A 21,216-nucleotide genomic window follows, 5' to 3' on the forward strand; every position below is an offset into this window, starting at 1 on the left:
ACAGTGACCATACCATAGCTCCCTTAGACTTTGTAATGGTCCATCCCTAAGTTGCTAGAACTAAATATTCTGCACAGTGACTATACCATAGCTCCCCTAGACTTTGTAATGGTCCATCCCTAAGTTGCTAGAACTAAATATCCCGCACAGTGACCATACCATAGCTCTCTTAGACTTTGTAATGGTCCATCCCTAAGTTGCTAGAACTAAATATCCTGCACAGTGACTATACCATAACTCTCTTAGACTTTGTAATGGTCCATCCCTAAGTTGCTAGAACTAAATATCCTGCACAGTGACTATACCATAGCTGCCTTAGACTTTGTAATGGTCCATCCCTAAGTTGCTAGGACTAAATATCCTGCACAGTGACCATACCATAGCTCCCTTAGACTTTGTAATGGTCCATCCCTAAGTGGCTAGAACTAAACATCCTGCACAGTGGCTATACCATGGCTCCCTTAGACTTTGTAATGGTCCATCCCTAAGTTGCTGGAACTAAATATCATGCACAGTGACCATACAATAGCTTCCCTAGACTTTGTAATGGTCCATCCCTAAGTTGCTAGAACTAAATATCCTGCACAGTGACCATACCATAGCTCCCTTAGACTTTGTAATGGTCCATCCCTAAGTTGCTAGAACTAAATATCATGCACAGTGACCATACAATAGCTTCCCTAGACTTTGTAATGGTCCATCCCTAAGTTGCTAGGACTACATATCCTGCACAGTGACCATACCATAGCTCCCTTAGACTTTGTAATGGTCCATCCCTAAGTTGCTAGAACTAAATATTCTGCACAGTGACTATACCATAGCTCCCCTAGACTTTGTAATGGTCCATCCCTAAGTTGCTAGAACTAAATGTCCTGCACAGTGACCATACCATAGCTTCCCTAGACTTTGTAATTGTCCATCCCTAAGTTGCTAGAACTAAATATCCTGCACAGTGACTATACCATAGCTCCCCTAGACTTTGTAATGGTCCATCCCTAAGTAGCTAGGACTAAATATCCTGCACAGTGGCTATACCATAGCTCCCTTAGATTTTGTAATGGTCTTTCCTAGGTTGCTAGAACTAAATATCGTGCACAGTGACCATACCATAGCTTCCATAGACTTTGTAATGGTCCATCCCTAAGTTTCTAAGACTAAATATCCTGCACAGTGACCATACCATAGCTCCCCTAGACTTTGTAATGGTCCATCCCTAAGTTGCTAGAACTAAATATCCTGCACAGTGACTATACCATAGTTGCCTTAGACTATGTAATGGTCCATCCCTAAGTTGCCAGAACTAAATATCCTGCACAGTGACTATGCCATAGCTCCCTTAGACTTTGTAATGGTCCATCCCTAAGTTGCTAGGACTAAACATCCTGCACAGTGGCTATACCATGGCTCCCTTAGACTTTGTAATGGTCCATCCCTAAGTTGCTAGAGCTAAATATCCTGCACAGTGACTATACCATAGGTCCCTTAGTCTTTGTAATGGTTTATTCCTAAGTTGCTAGGACTAAATATCCTGCACAGTGACCATACCATAGCTCCCTTAGACTTTGTTATGGTCCATCCCTAAGTTGCTAGGACTAAATATCCTGCACAGTGACCATAGCATAGCTTCCCTAGACTTTGTAATGGTCCATCCCTAAGTTGCTGGAACTAAATATCCTGCACAGTGACTATACCATAGCTCTCTTAGACTTTGTAATGGTCCATCCCTAAGTTGCTAGAACTAAATATCCTGCACAGTGACTATACCATAGCTCTCTTAGACTTTGTAATGGTCCATCCCTAAGTTGCTAGAACTAAATATCCTGCACAGTGACTATACCATAGCTGCCTTAGACTTTGTAATGGTCCATCCCTAAGTTGCTAGGACTAAATATCCTGCACAGTGACCATAACATAGCTCCCTTAGACTTTGTAATGGTCCATCCCTATGTGGCTAGGACTAAACATCCTGCACAGTGGCTATACCATGGCTCCCTTAGACTTTGTAATGGTCCATCCCTAAGTTGCTAGAACTAAATATCATGCACAGTGACCATACAATAGCTTCCCTAGACTTTGTAATGGTCCATCCCTAAGTTGCTAGGACTAAATATCCTGCACAGTGACCATACCATAGCTCCCTTAGACTTTGTAATGGTCCATCCCTAAGTTGCTAGGACTAAATATCCTGCACAGTGACCATAACATAGCTTCCCTAGACTTTGTAATGGTCCATCCCTAAATTGCTAGAACTAAATATCCTGCACAGTGACTATACCATAGGTCCCTTAGTCTTTGTAATGGTTTATTCCTAAGTTGCTAGGACTAAATATCCTGCACAGTGACCATACCATAGCTCCCTTAGACTTTGTTATGGTCCATCCCTAAGTTGCTAGGACTAAATATCCTGCACAGTGACCATAGCATAGCTTCCCTAGACTTTGTAATGGTCCATCCCTAAGTTGCTGGAACTAAATATCCTGCACAGTGACCATACCATAGCTCTCTTAGACTTTGTAATGGTCCATCCCTAAGTTGCTAGAACTAAATATCCTGCACAGTGACTATACCATAGCTCTCTTAGACTTTGTAATGGTCCATCCCTAAGTTGCTAGAACTAAATATCCTGCACAGTGACTATACCATAGCTGCCTTAGACTTTGTAATGGTCCATCCCTAAGTTGCTAGGACTAAATATCCTGCACAGTGACCATAACATAGCTCCCTTAGACTTTGTAATGGTCCATCCCTAAGTGGCTAGGACTAAACATCCTGCACAGTGGCTATACCATGGCTCCCTTAGACTTTGTAATGGTCCATCCCTAAGTTGCTAGAACTAAATATCATGCACAGTGACCATACAATAGCTTCCCTAGACTTTGTAATGGTCCATCCCTAAGTTGCTAGGACTAAATATCCTGCACAGTGACCATACCATAGCTCCCTTAGACTTTGTAATGGTCCATCCCTAAGTTGCTAGGACTAAATATCCTGCACAGTGACCATAACATAGCTTCCCTAGACTTTGTAATGGTCCATCCCTAAATTGCTAGAACTAAATATCCTGCACAGTGACTATACCATAGGTCCCTTAGACTTTGTAATGGTTTATTCCTAAGTTGCTAGGACTAAATATCCTGCACAGCGACTATACCATAGCTCCCCTAGACTTTGTAATGGTCCATTCCTAAGTTGCTAGGACAAAATATCCTGCACAGCGACTATACCATAGCTCCCCGAGACTTTGTAATGGTCCATCTCTAAGTTGCTAGAACTAAATATTCTGCACAGCGACTATACCATAGCTCCCCTAGACTTTGTAATGGTCCATCCCTAAGTTGCTAGGACTAAATATCCTGCACTGTGACCATACCATAGCGCCCTTAGACTTTGTAATGGTCTATCCCTAAGTTGCTAGGACTAAATACCCTGGACAGTGGCTATACCATAGCTCCCTCAGATTTTGTAATGGTCCTCCCTAAGTTGCTAGAACTAAATATCCTGCACAGTGACCATACCATAGCTCCCTTAGACTTTGTAATGGTCCATCCCTAAGTTGCTAGAACTAAATATCATGCACAGTGACCATACAATAGCTTCCCTAGACTTTGTAATGGTCCATCCCTAAGTTGCTAGGACTACATATCCTGCACAGTGACCATACCATAGCTCCCTTAGACTTTGTAATGGTCCATCCCTAAGTTGCTAGAACTAAATATCCTGCACAGTGACTATACCATAGCTGCCTTAGACTTTGTAATGGTCCATCCCTAAGTTTCTAAGACTAAATATCCTGCACAGTGACCATACCATAGCTCCCCTAGACTTTGTAATGGTCCATCCCTAAGTTGCTAGAACTAAATATCCTGCACAGTGACTATACCATAGTTGCCTTAGACTATGTAATGGTCCATCCCTAAGTTGCCAGAACTAAATATCCTGCACAGTGACTATACCATAGCTCCCTTAGACTTTGTAATGGTCCATCCCTAAGTTGCTAGGACTAAACATCCTGCACAGTGGCTATACCATGGCTCCCTTAGACTTTGTAATGGCCCATCCCTAAGTTGCTAGAACTAAATATCCTGCACAGTGACTATACCATAGGTCCCTTAGTCTTTGTAATGGTTTATTCCTAAGTTGCTAGGACTAAATATCCTGCACAGTGACTATACCATAGCTCCCCTAGACTTTGTAATGGTTCATTCCTAAGTTGCTAGAACTAAATATCCTGCACAGTGACCATGCCATAGCTCCCTTAGACTTTTTAATGGTCCATCCCTAAGTTGCTAGGACTAAATATCCTGCACAGTGACCATGCCATACCTTTCGATTGTAAAGTTTGTAATGGTCCATCCCTAAGTTGCTGGAAATAAATTGCACTGATGTACTCTACAAACCAGACAATCATACTGTACTTTTGAGACACTACATTAAGTCATAATATTGCAGACAATAAAATATTCAGTCCCAGTCAAATCTAGGTCAAAGGATTAGATTTGTGCATATTATTATAAACAGGAAAAATTGGAACTTCAGATGGGCTACTTTATTCACCATCCCTCAAATTATTCAAAGTTATGTGTTATTCACATATTTGTGCTTGCAACTCAGAGCAATGACATCTGGATATGCAGTGTTTTGTCTACACTCACTTCAGGGTTCATGCATGTGATTGGTGGATGCCTGTCCCACCTGGCTATTTGTACCTGTGATTGGTGGATGAAAATGTTTGGATTTTGTCTTGACTGTATTTAATAGCCATGAGACTGAGACTGAAGTACGAAGTACAAAGTTCAAAGTTCCACTGCTGTGTGTAGTGGAACATGCAGTTTGAAGAGCAGGCAGTTATAGTTTTTTTGGATTTTGATGAATTTGTCCTGGCATGAAATGATGGTGTGGTCTGACTGACAGACAAAGGTGTATTTGCCATTATATGGATTTGTGAGTTTCTTTATGACTGTTTCTTTTCCTGGTCTGTCTGCTCTCTGGCCATTACTTGCTTATTTCATGCATTTCAAAGAACGACAAGGCAGAGTCAATCACCGTTTATGCTGGCACAAACAGTCTAGTACTTCTGCATTGGTGATCATGAGTGAGCATTTTCTAGTCTACAATGTACAAGAAAGGCCATGCAGCATATTCCTGCAAGTCCTCGCATACAAGTAATAATTTAAAATGTTTTTACATATTTAGTAGGAAAAGAACATTTCTATTAGTTGTTAGCAATAATGTTTTGTTTACTAGGTAATTCAAACTAAAAAAAGTAATGCAAGTGCATCAAAAGTGAAATTGTACAATTTCATTTTGTGTTGTGTTGTGATGCATCTGTTTACAAAATTTCCAATGGTTTTTCTTGAATGAATTGGTGATTTTTAGCAGGGAATGCAATATCTGAAAGGATATTTTGTCAGGCAAAATAGTAAAAAGTGTAATTCTTTGTTTGGTTTTTGATGGCAGTTAAGGTTCAAACTTTGAATTTTCTTTTTATATTTTGTCTCCAGAAATTTATAGTTTTATATTAATTGATTTAGAATTTGGTGAAGATATATCTATATTGTAGATTCCCTTCTTTCCATATATTTTGCCTAAATAAAACCCACAATAAATGTGATTTTTTTTTTCTTTTTTGTACATGAAATGAACACTTTATATTGTCTCCAGTTGTATTGTACATGTCTGAACATCAGTATGATTGGAGTGTGTTTTAGAAAGTTTCTGAAAACTAGTCATTGCAATAATTTGACATATTATTCACCAACAACCAATTCAACCAAGTTACGTTGCCTATAGTTATTAGCATATTGTAATATTTCTTTCCATCAACTGAATTTCCAAATTGATACCAATAATAATAAATTGCTTTTAACAATAGTATTATTGGAACCCACACATTATGTTTTTAGGATGGTAGGTCTGCACTGCATGTTGCTGTTGAAGCTGGATCTGTCAATGTTATAAATTTGCTACTTAGTCAAGGAATAAACAAAAGCTTAATTGACCAGGTACTCATTATTTTTAGCATTCCATTCGCAAACATTGCTGAACACTGAAAGTAGTCATTTCTGACCATTTCAAGGGGTTGTTTATATGGTGATTTGTAGAATTTATTTCAAGATATGTTGCAATCTATTTGCTGAACAAATGTATAAACTTTTCAAGAATGCACATTAAATCTCGCAGTGTTACTTTATATGTAATGCATGAATGGTGGTGGTCGTTATTTGCTTCTTCATTCTTTTGAAATACAAAACCTCAAATATAATTAATGACCTCAATAACACTGTTTCACTACAAGAGTACCAGTACTACCAGTTTATTATTTGATAAATCTATTTTAGTTCCCTCTGCAAATAATTCTCTGTATTTCTTTTTACAATCCTTGTTAAAAAGTCTGCTTTTGTGGGATTATGTAATGTGCTTATTTCTGGCCTCCACATAATACAACTATGTGGGTAACATTTTTTTTATCTGCCTGGACTTTCTACACCAATCAAATGTACATGATATAAATGTGTATAACTGATGCATGTGTAATTACATTGTAGAATGGTTGGACAGCTCTACACCATGCAAGTAATCAGGTACATGTAGATATAGTAAGAATCTTACTAGATGCATCAGTTGACAAGGATGCCCAAGACAAGGTAATTTAAATATATTGCTGTATTCCTATTTGTTTGACAGGTACATGATATAAATGTGTATAACTGATGCATGTGTAATTACATTGTAGGATGGTTGGACAGCTCTACACCATGCAAGTAATAATGGGCATGTAGATACAGTAAGAATCTTACTAGATGCATCAGTTGACAAGGATGCCCAAGACCAGGTAATTTAAATATATTGCTGTATTTGTATTGAGATGGTATTCCTATTTGTATGACATGTACATGATATAAATGTGTATAACTGATGCATGTGTAATTACAATGTAGGATGGTTGGACAGCTCTACACCATGCAAGTAATAATGGGCATGTAGATACAGTAAGAATCTTACTAGATGCATCAGTTGACAAGGATGCCCGAGACCAGGTAATTTAAATATATTGCTGTATTTGTATTGAGATGGTATTCCTATTTGTATGACAGATGCATGATATAAATGTGTGTAACTGATGCATGTGTAATTACATTGTAGGATGGTTGGACAGCTCTACACTGGGCAAGTAATCAGGGACATGTAGATACAGTAAGAATCTTACTAGATGCATCAATTGACAAGGATGCCCAAGACCAGGTAATTTAAATATATTGCTGTATTTGTATTGAGATGGTATTCCTATTTGTAGGACAGGTACATGATATAAATGTGTATAACTGATGCATGTGTAATTACATTGTAGGATGGTGTGACAGCTCTACACCATGCAAGTAATCAGGGACATGTAGATATAGTAAGAATCCTACTGGATGCATCAGTTGACAAGGATGCCCAAGACCAGGTAATTTAAATATATTGCTGTATTTGTATTGAGATGGTATTCCTATTTGTAGGACAGGTACATGATATAAATGTGTATAACTGATGCATGTGTAATTACATTGTAGGACGGTGTGACAGCTCTACACCATGCAAGTAATCAGGGACATGTAGATATAGTAAGAATCCTACTGGATGCATCAGTTGACAAGGATGCCCAAGACCAGGTAATTTAAATATATTGCCGTATTTGTATTGAGATGGTATTCCTATTTGTATAACTGATGCATGTGTAATTACATTGTAGGATGGTTGGACAGCTCTACACCATGCAAGTAATCAGGGACATGTAGATACAGTAAGAATCTTACTAGATGCATCAGTTGACAAGGATGCCCAAGACCAGGTAATTTAAATATATTGCTGTGTTTGTATTGGGATGGTATTCCTATTTGTATGACATGTACATGATATAAATGTATATAACTGATGCATGTGTGATTACATTGTAGGATGGTTGGACAGCTCTACACTGGGCAAGTAATCAGGGACATGTAGATACAGTAAGAATCTTACTAGATGCATCAGTTGACACGGATGCCCAAGACAAGGTAATTTAAATATATTGCTGTATTTGTATTGGGATGGTATTCCTATTTGTATGACATGTACATGATATAAATGTGTATAACTGATGCATGTGTGATTACATTGTAGGGTGGTGAGGGACATGTAGAAGATTCTCTCAAATAAAAGTCCTTTAGAAAATTTTCCTACAGGGTTGCAATCCGAGAGTTGATTACCGTGGTAGTACAGGGGAAGGGGGTGATATTTTATACCAGTATTATATAGTAAGTAATTTAGTCTTGTTCACTGTTTGTTGTAGGATGGAATTAATGCACTACATGTAGCAAGTTACAATGGACAAGTCGACATAGTAAAATTGTTATTAGATGCCTCTGTTGTCAAAGATACCCGCACCAAGGTAAATTAATGTAATATAATGTATTGAGCTTCATACTCAATTATATCACATCCTAGTTATATGTATGTCGGGGCGAGATGCAAATCATAGGCGTGTTTGTTAATTAAGTTGAATAGTTGAATTGTCTAGTTAGACATCAAAATGTTTTCTATAATTATTATTCCATTTGCTGTATTATTTCTGTGCAGCAATATCTTGATGTTTAGTTTGAATTATTCATATTTCTATTATATCTAACATTGTATTTGACTTGTGACGTTATTACCACGATCAGTGATAGGTTCTAAACCAATCTATCACTACTTGAGTTTCGTGTCGTGTGACACTTGAGTGTCTTGCGTTATTATTTTGTTGTTTCAAGCCGATGTTGATGTTTCATAGTTCAATAAATGTCAATCCTGATATGAAACTTTCTGACTTCGTCAATGTTCTGTCTCATAGAATACAGTGGCTATACTTCGAGCCCAATCACAGCCACAATGTATTTTTACATTTGAACTTTTCAATTGAACAAGAACGGGAATGTGTGCTATGGGTAAGACAATGCAAATTATTTTGGCAAACCTCTCCGTCAGAACCCTATATCATCTAATAGTAGTTAGTGCTGGATACTAATTCTGCTATGCTAAAACCCTTTGCATGTACCTGTTAATCGTAGGTCAGTAACATATTTTATATTCTTAGGGTGGCAACACAGCTCTTCATATTGCTGCAGAAAAAGGACATCCTGAAGTTGTTAAACTTCTCCTTGATGCTGGTTTACAAAGGTATGCAGTGAATGAGGTATGTACTAGATTTCACTGTATAATATCAATGTGCACTTGCTGAGATTCAATTGTGATAGCAAAACTATGCATGTATTGTTCCTGCATGCCTAAACTATTTTTGTACTGAAAATAACAGGATAAAAAGATTCCACAAGATATGGCTAGGGAGGCTGGTCATGACAATATTGTGAAACTTCTAGAAGAAACCTCAAAAGATGATGCAAATAAAAAAGTAAGAATCATTAACTATATTGATATTTAATTTGCATGTATGTATACACACAACATGAGTAACAAAGAAAAAAAAACACGTTAGTGCAATTGTTTTAATTCGATTGTTCTTCTTTCAATAACTACAAAATAATAAACTATGAATGCTGAGAAAGGAGCTCTGCAGTCAGTAGATGCAGAGATCAAGAATTCCCTACATGAGCTGAAATATTGGGATTGCAATTCCATGTCGTGCTGGCTCAGCCACACAACAAGAGGTGTCAAAGAGAGGATGGAGATGGCAACAGCCAAGTGTTGCAGAACTTTTAGTGAATTCTGAGTGCCACTAATCAACCCATGACCAATTTAAATGTCTAGCAAGAACCAATGTTTTTTTAAAATATTTTTATCTTTGGTGAATTCTGTTTGAGGGCGTGCATCACCTGAATCAAAGGAGAGACTAACATGTGGTCCTTTGTTTATTACTTAGCAGCTGTGTACATGTGGGTATATTCTGTTTGTATTTTGGACATTTTAATGTTTTCCAAGTGATTTCTCTAGGTGCAATCCAAATACAGTAGGTGTGTCTTGTTTACCTGAGATTTGTAAGAGTTTTGAGCTGGCCAACATGTTAGTTATGTTTTGTGCTGTTGATTACTGGCAGGTTGATTTCCCATTTTTGAGCCATGTTTTCAACTTTGTTTATCATTTTCATATAGCAATCTTGTCATATGTTAACAGTATTGTCTATGGAGTTTCAATTTGTGGTATGAGCCCTGACGTGATGCTACATGCTGTTGGCAAAAAGAAAACTGAATGGTATTGACCACAGGATAAAGTCCAGTTGGCTAATGACAACGATGATTGAAACTAAAAAAAAATAGATTTTACATGTAAATGTCTCCGCAAATCCCCACTTGTTTCAAAAATCTTGTGATTGAACCATTTGATTAGTTTTGTCATTCTAAGATGTGTATAATGTTGTCTTTCCTATTTCCTCGCTGTTCAATTTCCTCAATTCAATCTTTGACTTGCCTGCATGGACTGATCGCATTCACCCTTCACATATATCATGTCACACAATGCATTTGTTGCATGATCAAACACAAGACGTTCTACCCATCCAGAACCAAACCATATTAATACTTGGTGCATATATCGGTACACGACATAATGAATCTGATGCATGTCATTTTGTTTACAGATGAGAAGTTTTCTTAATGAATTCTGCTGAGCTTGTGTTGTACCTCTGATGTGCTTGTTCGCATAATGTCACTACAAGTTGTACATCATATGGGCATGCATCGTTGTATTTTGTACGCAGTTCAAAATTGTTAATTATTCATTTGCATTCTTTTCATTTGCATAACTTTGTTTGTTTAATTTCTCCACTGCGCATGTTTCTTGTAGCCAATTCGCTTCGTTCTGTTTACATGCACTGTTTACATCGCACGCTGTTCGTGCCCAGTCATTTCTGTTCGGGTTATTTTCAATTTACTTTCTCGCTATGCCAAGAAGTAAGCGGCGCTCAACATGCTCTGGCTGCAAGCTCGATGTGGAAGCTCTTACCTGGGGCAAGCACGGAAAATTCTGCACCGGTCCACCACCGGAGGAAGAGAATTGCCGTTCACCGAACAGCTCAACTGCCGTCCCTAAGCCGTCTCCTTCCACCTCGACGCACCAACGTCACTCGCCCACAGTCTCACCCGCGGAACCACATGGATATTTTGACGAGTTTTCAGACGGGGATGAAGACTACCAAGCAGAGTTAGCTATTTTGCAGCGCCGGAAACAATCCTTGTTGGCGAGAATCGCGAAGCAAAAATTACAGGTGGAAATCTCCCAGCTAGAAACGGAATTCAAAAGTTGTTCCTTGAACGCACATCCACCAACCACAGGCCTATCATCCACGCGCCAACAGGGCACATCGTCTTCTGATCACCAAATCTCTGACATTTCACTAGCGGAACTTCACAAAATGACTAATCTCCGATCGCAGGTTGATCACGATTCGTCACCATACTCAGACGCCATTGGAGCGAACAAAGGACACGAGGCTGAGAACAAAGGACCAGCCGGTGAGTACATTATTCGCGACAGTCTCGTTAATTCCCACGGGCGTCACGCCGGGAAAAAGTTGCCTGGTTTGAAATCTCCAGAACAGTTTGTTCCATCATTCTTTTCTTCACATGAACTGAAATACGACGAATTATCACAATTATCACAATTTCTACAGGGCTACACGCTCTTACTGCAGGACTCGTCCATGCCCAAAGCAGAACAAAAGGGCTGGTTACGTCTCCTGCACGATTTGTTTGTTAAACTACCATTGTACAAATGGCCCATTGTCCGGAGCTATCACGCGGCAGTGGCTCGTTTAATCGATGATAACAGACGTACATGGGACAGCGATTACTCAGACGTGAAAGATCTGTTTTTCGATTTCTCAGCCGACAAGTTGAAATCAGTCACCCAGAAACGGACGACAAACAACGGCAACAGAAATACCCCCAACCCGGATGATTCGCCCGTATTAGTGTGCACAGCTTTCAACGAGAAAGGTTCTTGCTCATTTCATCCATGCAAATTTAAACACATTTGCAATTATTGCTATGTCACCCGCAATCGTTTTAATAATCACAGCGAAAAGGACTGCAAACAGAAGTCGGGCACGTCCATGTCACCTCTGCATCGCGACAAACCAATTTCCTCGTGACTCCACACGCAGCCCTCAGACAGCACGTCAACGACCTGTGACCTCCCCGTTAGATCAACGCCTTTGCACGTATCTCCGGACGAGTGTTATCTCGCTCGATTTGGTTAGCAACAACATCACCGGGTCTGACCCAACACTTTCAGTCATCACAATTGTGTCAGGGGGCTCCACACCTACGCCACCAGCAGCTACATCACCGTTGTCACTTACGCACACGGCATTACCCAAGCTCAGCACCACAGTCTTCATCGATAATAACAAGTTCGAATCCCTCGCTCTCGCCGGTCAGTCAACAACCACACTGACATCAAGCATGATCAAAGCGCCAACATGCAGGCGGTCCTCAGCGACATAACTTCGACCCCACACCTCATCACAACACAAGCAGGTCGAGGGCTACACACTCGTCATTGACATCATCATCATCATCAACTACAACAACAACTTCTCCAGCATCCGCTGATCATTCGTCACCGTCGCCCAGAAACTCTGTGCCGCCAGATCACATTATTTCTAACATTGATGGCAGTATTGCACAACATTACATTGATTTACATCGCAGAATCTCCGCTTCAGGCCTTTATAACTTTCAAGGTTGTCGCATCCCGGTCTCTTCCGGTCTGAACATTCAGTCTTGGCGCCATCTTCTACGCAATTACGACGATGACATCTGCGACTTCTTAGAATTTAGTTGGCCCATCTACTACTCGCGCGACTTTCTTCCTACTTCGCACGCAACGAATCACACCTCGGCTTTACAGTTTGCTGAGCACGCGGACAGTTTTCTGGAATCAGAGCTACCTCTTGGCGCATCTGTTGGACCGTTCGACACTCCGCCATTGTCACACCCGCTCATTACCTCACCATTAACGACCGTGGCCAAGAAGGGCTCATCTTCCCGTTGCGTGGTCGTGGACTTAAGTTTTCCAGAAGGCTACTCGGTCAACGACTGCATCCCAGGGGACAGTTACATCGGGGATGATTACAAGCTCAGATATCCTACAATTGACTCCACGTTAGATCGCATCCGTACACTTGGTTCCGGTTGCCTCCTTTACAAACGAGACCTCAGCAGGGCATACCGTCAACTTCGTGTGGATCCGAGAGACTACCACCTTCTCGGCTATTCTTGGAAAGGGAAATACTACTTTGACGTTTCACCACCTTTTGGGTTATGCACAGTGGCCTTAATGTGTGAACAGTCAACCAACGCAGTGCGTCACATCCTACACAACCAAGGGCACGAGGTGATCAATTATATCGACGATTATATAGCTTTTGCTTCTGGTTCATCGCTCAACATTACAACTCAATGGCGTGCATTTTTCCCCTTCTGCCGTTTCTTTTGCATCCAGCCAGTTCCGGCCACAACACGATCGATTATTCGCTACACACAGTTCCTCGCCCGCTCGTTTTCAAGCACGGCATCTATCCGCAACTACCTCAACGGTGTTCGGCCGCTGCATCTTTTCGTCACCGAGACCCCACCTTCACTCGACTCATTCGAACTGCGCCTTGTCCTCCGGGGAATACAACGTATAACAGCGCACCAGCCTCGCCGCAAGTTGTCTATCACACCGGATATCCTTCTTCGAATTCATCGTCTCTTGGACTTTACACGCGCGCTGCACGCTACGCTGTGGTCCGCTTTCCTCATCGCATTTTTTTCGTTCCTGTGTAAGTCCAACCTGGTGCCCCCTTCAGATACAGCTTATGTCGCCCGCATTCATCTCTCGCGGGGCAGCGGCGGATACAACACCACAGGTTTGATCATTCGTATCACATGGTCCAAGACCATACAGTTCGGCGAACGGGTTCTGCACATTCCCATCCTGGCTATCCCTGGCTCCGCCCTCTGCCCAGTATCAGCCTACAAGCAGATGGTGGACATGTTGCCAGCACCTTCAGAAGCTCCCCTGTTCCTCGCGCCGTCATCTACCAGCAGACTGCATCCTTTGACCTACCAGTCTCTTGTTCGACATCTGCGATTATTGCTCAGCTCCACAGGGCTGGACCCAAACAGCTACTCCGTTCACTGCTTTCGTTGCGGCGGTGCCTCCTTCGCATTTCAGCCAGGTGCCGACCCTGAAGCAATTAAAGCGCAAGGCGACTGGTGCTCACAAGCTTACCTGCTCTACATGGAATCTTCATTTGGTCGTCGCCTCAGGACGGCATCATGCATTCGCGCTGCTATCAAGTCTGGCCAAGTCGATCTGACACTTTGAACATTTGCTTTTGGTGGCTTTCATTTTTGGCCTTTTAATGCTGTATTTCACTGTATGCCAGAAATGTAATTTTAGATTCAACAGAATTAAACTAACTTTTTATTTTCTTTTGCCGCCAATTCGCTTGAGTCGGGTTCGTTCTTTGCCAGTGAATAATTCGTTCTGATTCAATATGGCCAAATCATGCTCTTTGTAGTCTTTGTCAAACTGGATTTTCTTCAAATTAAAATTTGCTGGAGCCTTTACTCTTCAATCATTTTTACCATAAGACTTGTTTCTTTTTGTGTATATTATTCTTTCTTTCATTTTTATTTTAATAAGTCTGCCTTTGCTTGACGAGTACCTGGTTTGCTACTTGAAATTTGTTAAGGGTAAATATCTATTTTTATTCCTAGGACGATACTCTGTATACAAAGTTGGAAGCTGCCGGGGCTGTGGGTGGTAAGGGCATTCAGCTCCCATCACGTCCTCTACTATTTGGCAACAGTAAAATAGATCGACTGTTCCAATCATTGAGTCTCTCTTCAGCACATCGTCCAAGGTTCGATAGACTTGGTCGTCTACCAATGCGAGAATTTCCTGGGTTTGATGACATGCCAAGTTTTGATCAACATGGTCGTCTACTAGAGCTGGGATTTCTAGGATTAGCTGATCTGGATGAATCAACAAGTGGACCAGTTAAATTGGTGCCTGATATGTAAGATTTTTACATAATTGCTGATATCTACACCTCAATAATTAAATCAAATTTTGATTGTAATGGGAAAGAATTTATCAAATGAGCTCGCTATTTGCCAACAACTTTCAGTTTCACTTAAGCGAGTGACCTCCAATTTGAATATCTTTGTTACTTCCAACACAGTCACTCTACTAGGGCTGGGATTTCACTTTACCTTAATTTCTGCACCTTACCAAAGACACTGATACCATTTAGGACCAGTTCAGATTTGTTTAAAGCGAAACAGTCCTAGTAGAGTGACTGTGTTACTAAACGATATTTTAAACAAGTTTTTAAGAATTTACGGGACAAATAAATATGCTGGGTGTTCATCTGCTGAGTTAAAACCTAAAAAAGGTCAGCGAATTACTGAGCTAACATGCTGCTCAAATAGTTTTTGATTCCAGTGTGCGAGGTACACAATGGGGGTCTTTGCTGTTACCATGTCTGTTCCACTAGTATCTCAAGAACCACTGGTCGAATTTCAATGAAACTTGGTATATATAGATACTGAGATAATGTGCAGACCTGATTAGGCTATTTATATTTTATCAAAAACTAATGTGCATAATAATTAAAAATGTTTGGCTTTCCCACAAATTTCGGAATTCATCACATTGTAATGAAACTTGTTACATGGGTGCCCCAGGACAAGGCACAGACGTGACTAGTTTTTGGTTGAAACCATGCACATTAACAACCTAATTTGCATACTAATAATTAAATAATATACCGAGGGGCACAATTATTGCATTTCAATTAGACTTTGTGTACAAGTGCCTGGGAACAGTGCTAATGATTTGATTGGTTTGAAATTTGAGCATACTAATTGCCTACTTGTCACATTTCATTGAAATTTACTACAAATATGTTCTTGGGTAATAATGGTGCGATTATTTTAATGTTGAAAATCATTCACATTGATCCAATCTCAAAAAATCCGATTTGAATTTGTGGTAGGTACTCTGGAATAAATTGGACTGAAAACCAGATGTACAATCCAATTTATTGTTTTCATGTTGTGCATCTCAAATAGCAGACCAATGTTAGTGGCCCAGCTTATTGTTTGAAATGCTAATCTTAAATTTACTTTAAATATTCCTCAAACTTTCACACACTTTCTTTGCGATTTGCTGTAAATGTTTTGTTGGATCAATTTAACAGTTATTTGCAATAATGTTCACATGTATACTAAAGATTTGTTCTACTTGCAGAGGAGAAACTGACGACAAAAGAGATGACAACTATCCCTGATATGCGATACACAACGAACACTTTTACATTATTGATGAAGAAATTCCTGTTATTTCCACTAATATGTTGTTGTTCTTTGAGTATAGTGTTAAACTCTACAGATTGTAACGATTAATATTTGTTTTTTTTGTTCTGAGCTTTTTTGCAGCTTCTAAAAGTGTAAAATCACAGTAATCATAATTAGTGTGTGTTCTTATAAGATTACTTTTCTTCGAACTGATTAGTTTATTCTTTTTTAGTTTTGAAACCTTCATTATATTTACGGCATCAGAGTTGCATAGGTAGCATAATCCTTAAACCATGTTTTTTTTTCACTCCCATGCAATCTGAAAATATTCAAATCATAATAATTTCTAATAATTTAGGAAACATTGCAAGAGTCAGTATGATGTTATGTTCAATTAGTTTGCATGGATCAATTGGTTTACCAGGATTTTTAGCCCAGTCCGAAAGAGCATGTAATTTAGGGTCTGTGAACTCTATCAACTTCAGTTCAATGAAATTTATTGCATAAACAATGTAATCAACGAGTGCATTTGAAGCTTTTATCTTGATTAATCCACGTTGAGGGGTTTTGCTGGGGAGAGGTGTAATTTTTTCCCTTTCTTCTCTGGTAAATGGAAATGCATTGAGCAGTTTAGTTTAAAATTAATAAATATACAAATAGTAGGTACCAGTAGTATTTTTTAGGCAAAATATGACCCCCCCCCCTCTTCTGGTATTTTTGTATATTGGAATATGTATTCAACTGATGTTTTGTGATAGTCCCTGCACATTTGGGTAGACCAGGGTACTATCAGGAAAATGTGCACATTAATGACTAATATAATTTTGGAGAACAAGTGTCGTCATAATCTGAGACTTTAATATTGATCCTAATAAAAAATATTCATTTTTTTTATGAAGTGTGGATAACATCACTTAATTGATCAATCTACTCATAGTCTAGCAGGAATACTTGTCCTTATTTTCATATACCCAGTTTATTTCACAGTTCAGTTTTATTGATGGCTTTCACTGAATTTGAATTTAAACAGACTTGAATGTAAATGTATTTTCTGTACTTCACTGCACTATCTATTTTCTCTCTTATTTGCTGATTGTCGTATCAATACTAGGTACACTTACTTTCTGTGATTCACTTAATTTATCTTGTACAGGGATGGAATCTGAATCATTGATTCTCGTCAAAAAGTATGGCGATAGAATATATGTAGTTATTTATCGAGTTTTTGAAATTGTCATTTAACTTTACAAATTGCTTTTAAAATTCTCTTGACACTGTTCAATATTTAATCTTTTATATCCAAGAACTAATTATATCAAATATATTTTATATTAGCTGTATTTCCAAGAATTTCAAATGTAATTGTCTTTCATTGTATTTTTTTTTTTGACAACTGTTTGTATATGTATTAGCTTGGTCAGTGTAGATCTGGCTGCCAATTAATTCCTGTGATGTGATGATTGGTGTATCGGTAACCCATGATAATAGCTTTAGTTTCATGAATTTTAATTCCATTTTAGTAAACATTAAATCATAAATTCTTGCCAAGGATCAAACATTTGCTTAATTTCAAACTCAATTAAACGGTCGCATCTTAGCATTATGACAATTGCAGTTATGCAAATATTATTTGTGATATCCATCTCTTTTGTTAATTAGCTTACATTTCTTGATATAATCCAGATATATTTAAGAATCACTAATTATATTTCAATGACATTTGGTATGTTATTTTTGTTAATATTGTTAGGAACAGCCATTTTAGTGCGATTATTACTCTTAAAATGTTGATGTTATGTTGCAAATAAGCAATGTTACAATGTTGGTCTAAGGTTTGCAATTTATGGATATTCAAACCTTAATCTGTTGAATTGGTGAAAATAATTACCTGTTGTGTGTCGTAATTAAACCATTAGTTTGAGTGGAATAGGTATTGGGAAAGCACTGAACTAAATTTGGAATGCTGACATATTACATTGGTTCAAAATGTGCCCCAAGATTCCAGTGTTAGTGTTTTTTGTACTGGCGAGTTGGAAGATCTACCACCATTACAAAATCACTGGTGTTTTGAAACTATTGTCTCACTATTCCGTAAAAATAACAACAAATTGCTTTGATACAGTGCATTAATCTTTCATTATACATTTCAGTTTTGCTCAATAGACTAGCAATTAAAGTCTCCCATATCACACATAAGTTGTGTTGAAATACTTTTCTGTACTACTGTAATCCTATCATTAATTGGACCATGAAGAAATAATCACTTTTGGTCAGATATAATTGGAGGGGGATGTACCCAGCAACTAATTAATTGCCACTGAAACCTCTACATCAGATGTTTAATCAAATAGCAATAACAAAGCAAAATGTGCGTTTGGATTAGTTTTTAGCATTTATATTCAGATGTATACTTGTGTTTGAGTGTCTTATCTTTATAGAAGTTGTGACATTACATTCATGAAATAAAGCATTGGTGTTGGGCTATATAGAGTTGTGGTGTATTCATTTGGTTGATAGTTGCTGGAATTGTTAGGAAGTTGCATGCAGGTCTTTGAATATGCAATATCAACATTTAATTTCAAACCAGTTGGCCATTTTCTGTGGTATTTGTTGCTCGATTTGTATAGTTAAAAGCGAAATAAACGTAACTCTATTGCTGTTAGGATTTATTTGGATAAACACCAAAGACGAAGAAAACTACATTTGGAATTGCAGAAAAACCACACTTGGTTCTGTAAATATTTTGTCCTTGTGTAAACAGTCTTCAGTTTTATTAGTCCCCGTTCGAACGAAGTCCGAAAACGGGGGCTTATAATTAGGTCTCCGTCCATCCGGAGTCATATCTCAGAATCCCTTCGACCGATTCTGTTCATTCTTTGCATGTGCCTAGTACTTTATGTGGGACATGCAGTGGTTTAGCGATTCGATTTAAAATGGCCGACTGGCAGCCATCTTGTTTTTTGAAAATGTTGTATTTTGGACATGCTTTGTCAGTTTACATTCAAATTTAGTATATAGATCATACATGTTAGGATACATGTCTCCGACCGTCCGTGAGTTTCTGTCTGTCTGTCTGACCGTCCGTCCGTCCGTCCATGTGTCAGTCTGTCCAGAGTCATTATTCAGAATCCTGTGGACAGATTCCGTTCATTCTTTGCATGTGCATAGTACCTTATGTGGGACATATGCACATGCAGTGGCTCAGTGATTCGATTCAAAATGGCAGACTGGCAGCCATCTTGTTTTTTTGAAAATGTTGTATTTTGGACATGCTTTGTCAGTTTTCATTCAAACTTGGTACATAGATTATACATGGTAGGATACATGTTCATGACGATTTATTTCACAGTTGGATCAAAGATGGCTTACTGGCAGCCATCTTGTTTTTTTAAAAATGTTTTATTTTGGATATGCTTTGTCAGTTTTCATTCAAACTTAGTACATAGATTATACATGGTAGGATACATGTCCATGACGATTTATTTCTCAATTGGATCAAAGATGGCCGACTGGCAGCCATCTTGTTTTTTGAAAATGTTGTATTTTGGACATGCTTTGTCAGTTTTCATTCAAACTTAGTACATAGATTATACATGGTAGGATACATGTCCATGACGATTTATTTCACAATTGGATCAAAGATGGCCGACTGGCAGCCATCTTGTTGTTTTTATGCGGTATCATAGATGTGCTCTGTCAGTTTTTATTCCAATTTGGCACATACATGTACTTTATACATGTTAGGATGCATGTCCATGACAATTTGTTTCAAAATCTGGTCAAGGATCGACAGCCATCTGACGTTTTGGCCTTACTTACTATATTTCCACAATTTATGTACCATTTTCATTCGTATTTGGCACATACATCATACATATCAGTGTGTTTCATAATCAGATCAAAGATGGCGGAATAACGACCTTTTTTATTTTTGGCCATATTACTACTACACGGAACACGTGTTTTTGATGTAAATAAACAATCTGTTGTATACGCCAATTGGAACTCAAGTTTCAAGGACACGCTCCCGACAACCGCTTTAATATGACGAGTACAAAGAGAACTTTCAATAATTTAACGGGGACTGTGTCATTTTCAATGACTTGTTCATTTGTGGAAGAGTAATTGTTACAGATAACGGCATGTTTAAAGCGGGAGGGTCGTCACCTGCACACGTGCAGGAATTGAGTCCCAGGCGACGATAACACCTGCTAATAACGCAAAGGCTCATGGGTAGATGCTTGTTTGTAAACAATGACACGCTATGGCCATCTGACACCTGAGCAGGTGACAACTCTACCGCTTTATACCAGCATTGTCTTGGCTACATAACTAAAATATTTTGTAAATGCTAAGACTGCAGCTTCAGTCAAGTTCTTACTCAACTATTGAAAAAAAAAGCCAAGGTTGGCCAAGGAAAGGGTTCAAACCCATATTGACTGAGCTAATATGATTTCCGATGGAGGCTCTGGGAATTAAAACTGGGATTAAATGGTCTTGAATTATTCATGAGCAAATGACAAAGCGTACAAATGTTTTGTATTTATGTAAACAAATTTTCAGTGATGTGCAATGGCATTGCTGAATCTATTGTTTTTTTGTGGTATAATTAAAGTCGTATTATCCGATATATTTTGTTTAGCATTTGGCATATATATGTTGTACAGACAAATATTTATGTAGATTCTGGGAGGAGGGAGGTTGTTTGAACATCCATTTCTCAAATTGTCCTGTCCCTTCCTAAATTTCCAATTTATATTCAAAACAGTGTTGCATGTCAAGATTTTGGGCATTCTAGATAAATAAATCTGAGGTAACTTACCAATTCCAATACATTTCAAGACATCAAAGATTCTCGACTTAAAAATGATCGGATGAAAATTGTTATTGTACCCAGAGGTCAATTTTA

The 21,216-nt window shown here is 38.7% G+C and overlaps 1 protein-coding gene and 1 long non-coding RNA gene across 2 annotated transcripts; both read left to right on the top strand.

The window, feature by feature from the left end:
- The first annotated feature begins 4,787 nt into the window (after positions 1 to 4,787).
- LOC146739148 (uncharacterized) lies at positions 4,788 to 5,989 on the top strand. The gene is made up of 2 exons (XR_014930623.1): positions 4,788 to 4,941; positions 5,904 to 5,989. It is a non-coding gene; the product is annotated as an uncharacterized LOC146739148 (long non-coding RNA).
- A 950-nt stretch (positions 5,990 to 6,939) lies between these two features.
- LOC102807037 (uncharacterized) lies at positions 6,940 to 18,793 on the top strand. The gene is made up of 11 exons (XM_085504071.1): positions 6,940 to 6,966; positions 7,144 to 7,242; positions 7,349 to 7,447; positions 7,554 to 7,652; positions 7,733 to 7,831; positions 7,938 to 8,036; positions 8,312 to 8,410; positions 9,095 to 9,193; positions 9,314 to 9,409; positions 14,724 to 15,025; positions 16,261 to 18,793. Exons 1-11 carry the CDS (start codon positions 6,940 to 6,942, stop codon positions 16,298 to 16,300), a joined length of 1,158 nt encoding a protein of 385 aa, XP_085360197.1. The 3' UTR covers positions 16,301 to 18,793.
- Positions 18,794 to 21,216: the final 2,423 nt, after the last annotated feature.

This window comes from Saccoglossus kowalevskii, chromosome 9 (assembly GCF_978046115.1).
Source record: "Saccoglossus kowalevskii chromosome 9, keSacKowa6.1, whole genome shotgun sequence".
NCBI lineage: Eukaryota > Metazoa > Hemichordata > Enteropneusta > Harrimaniidae > Saccoglossus > Saccoglossus kowalevskii.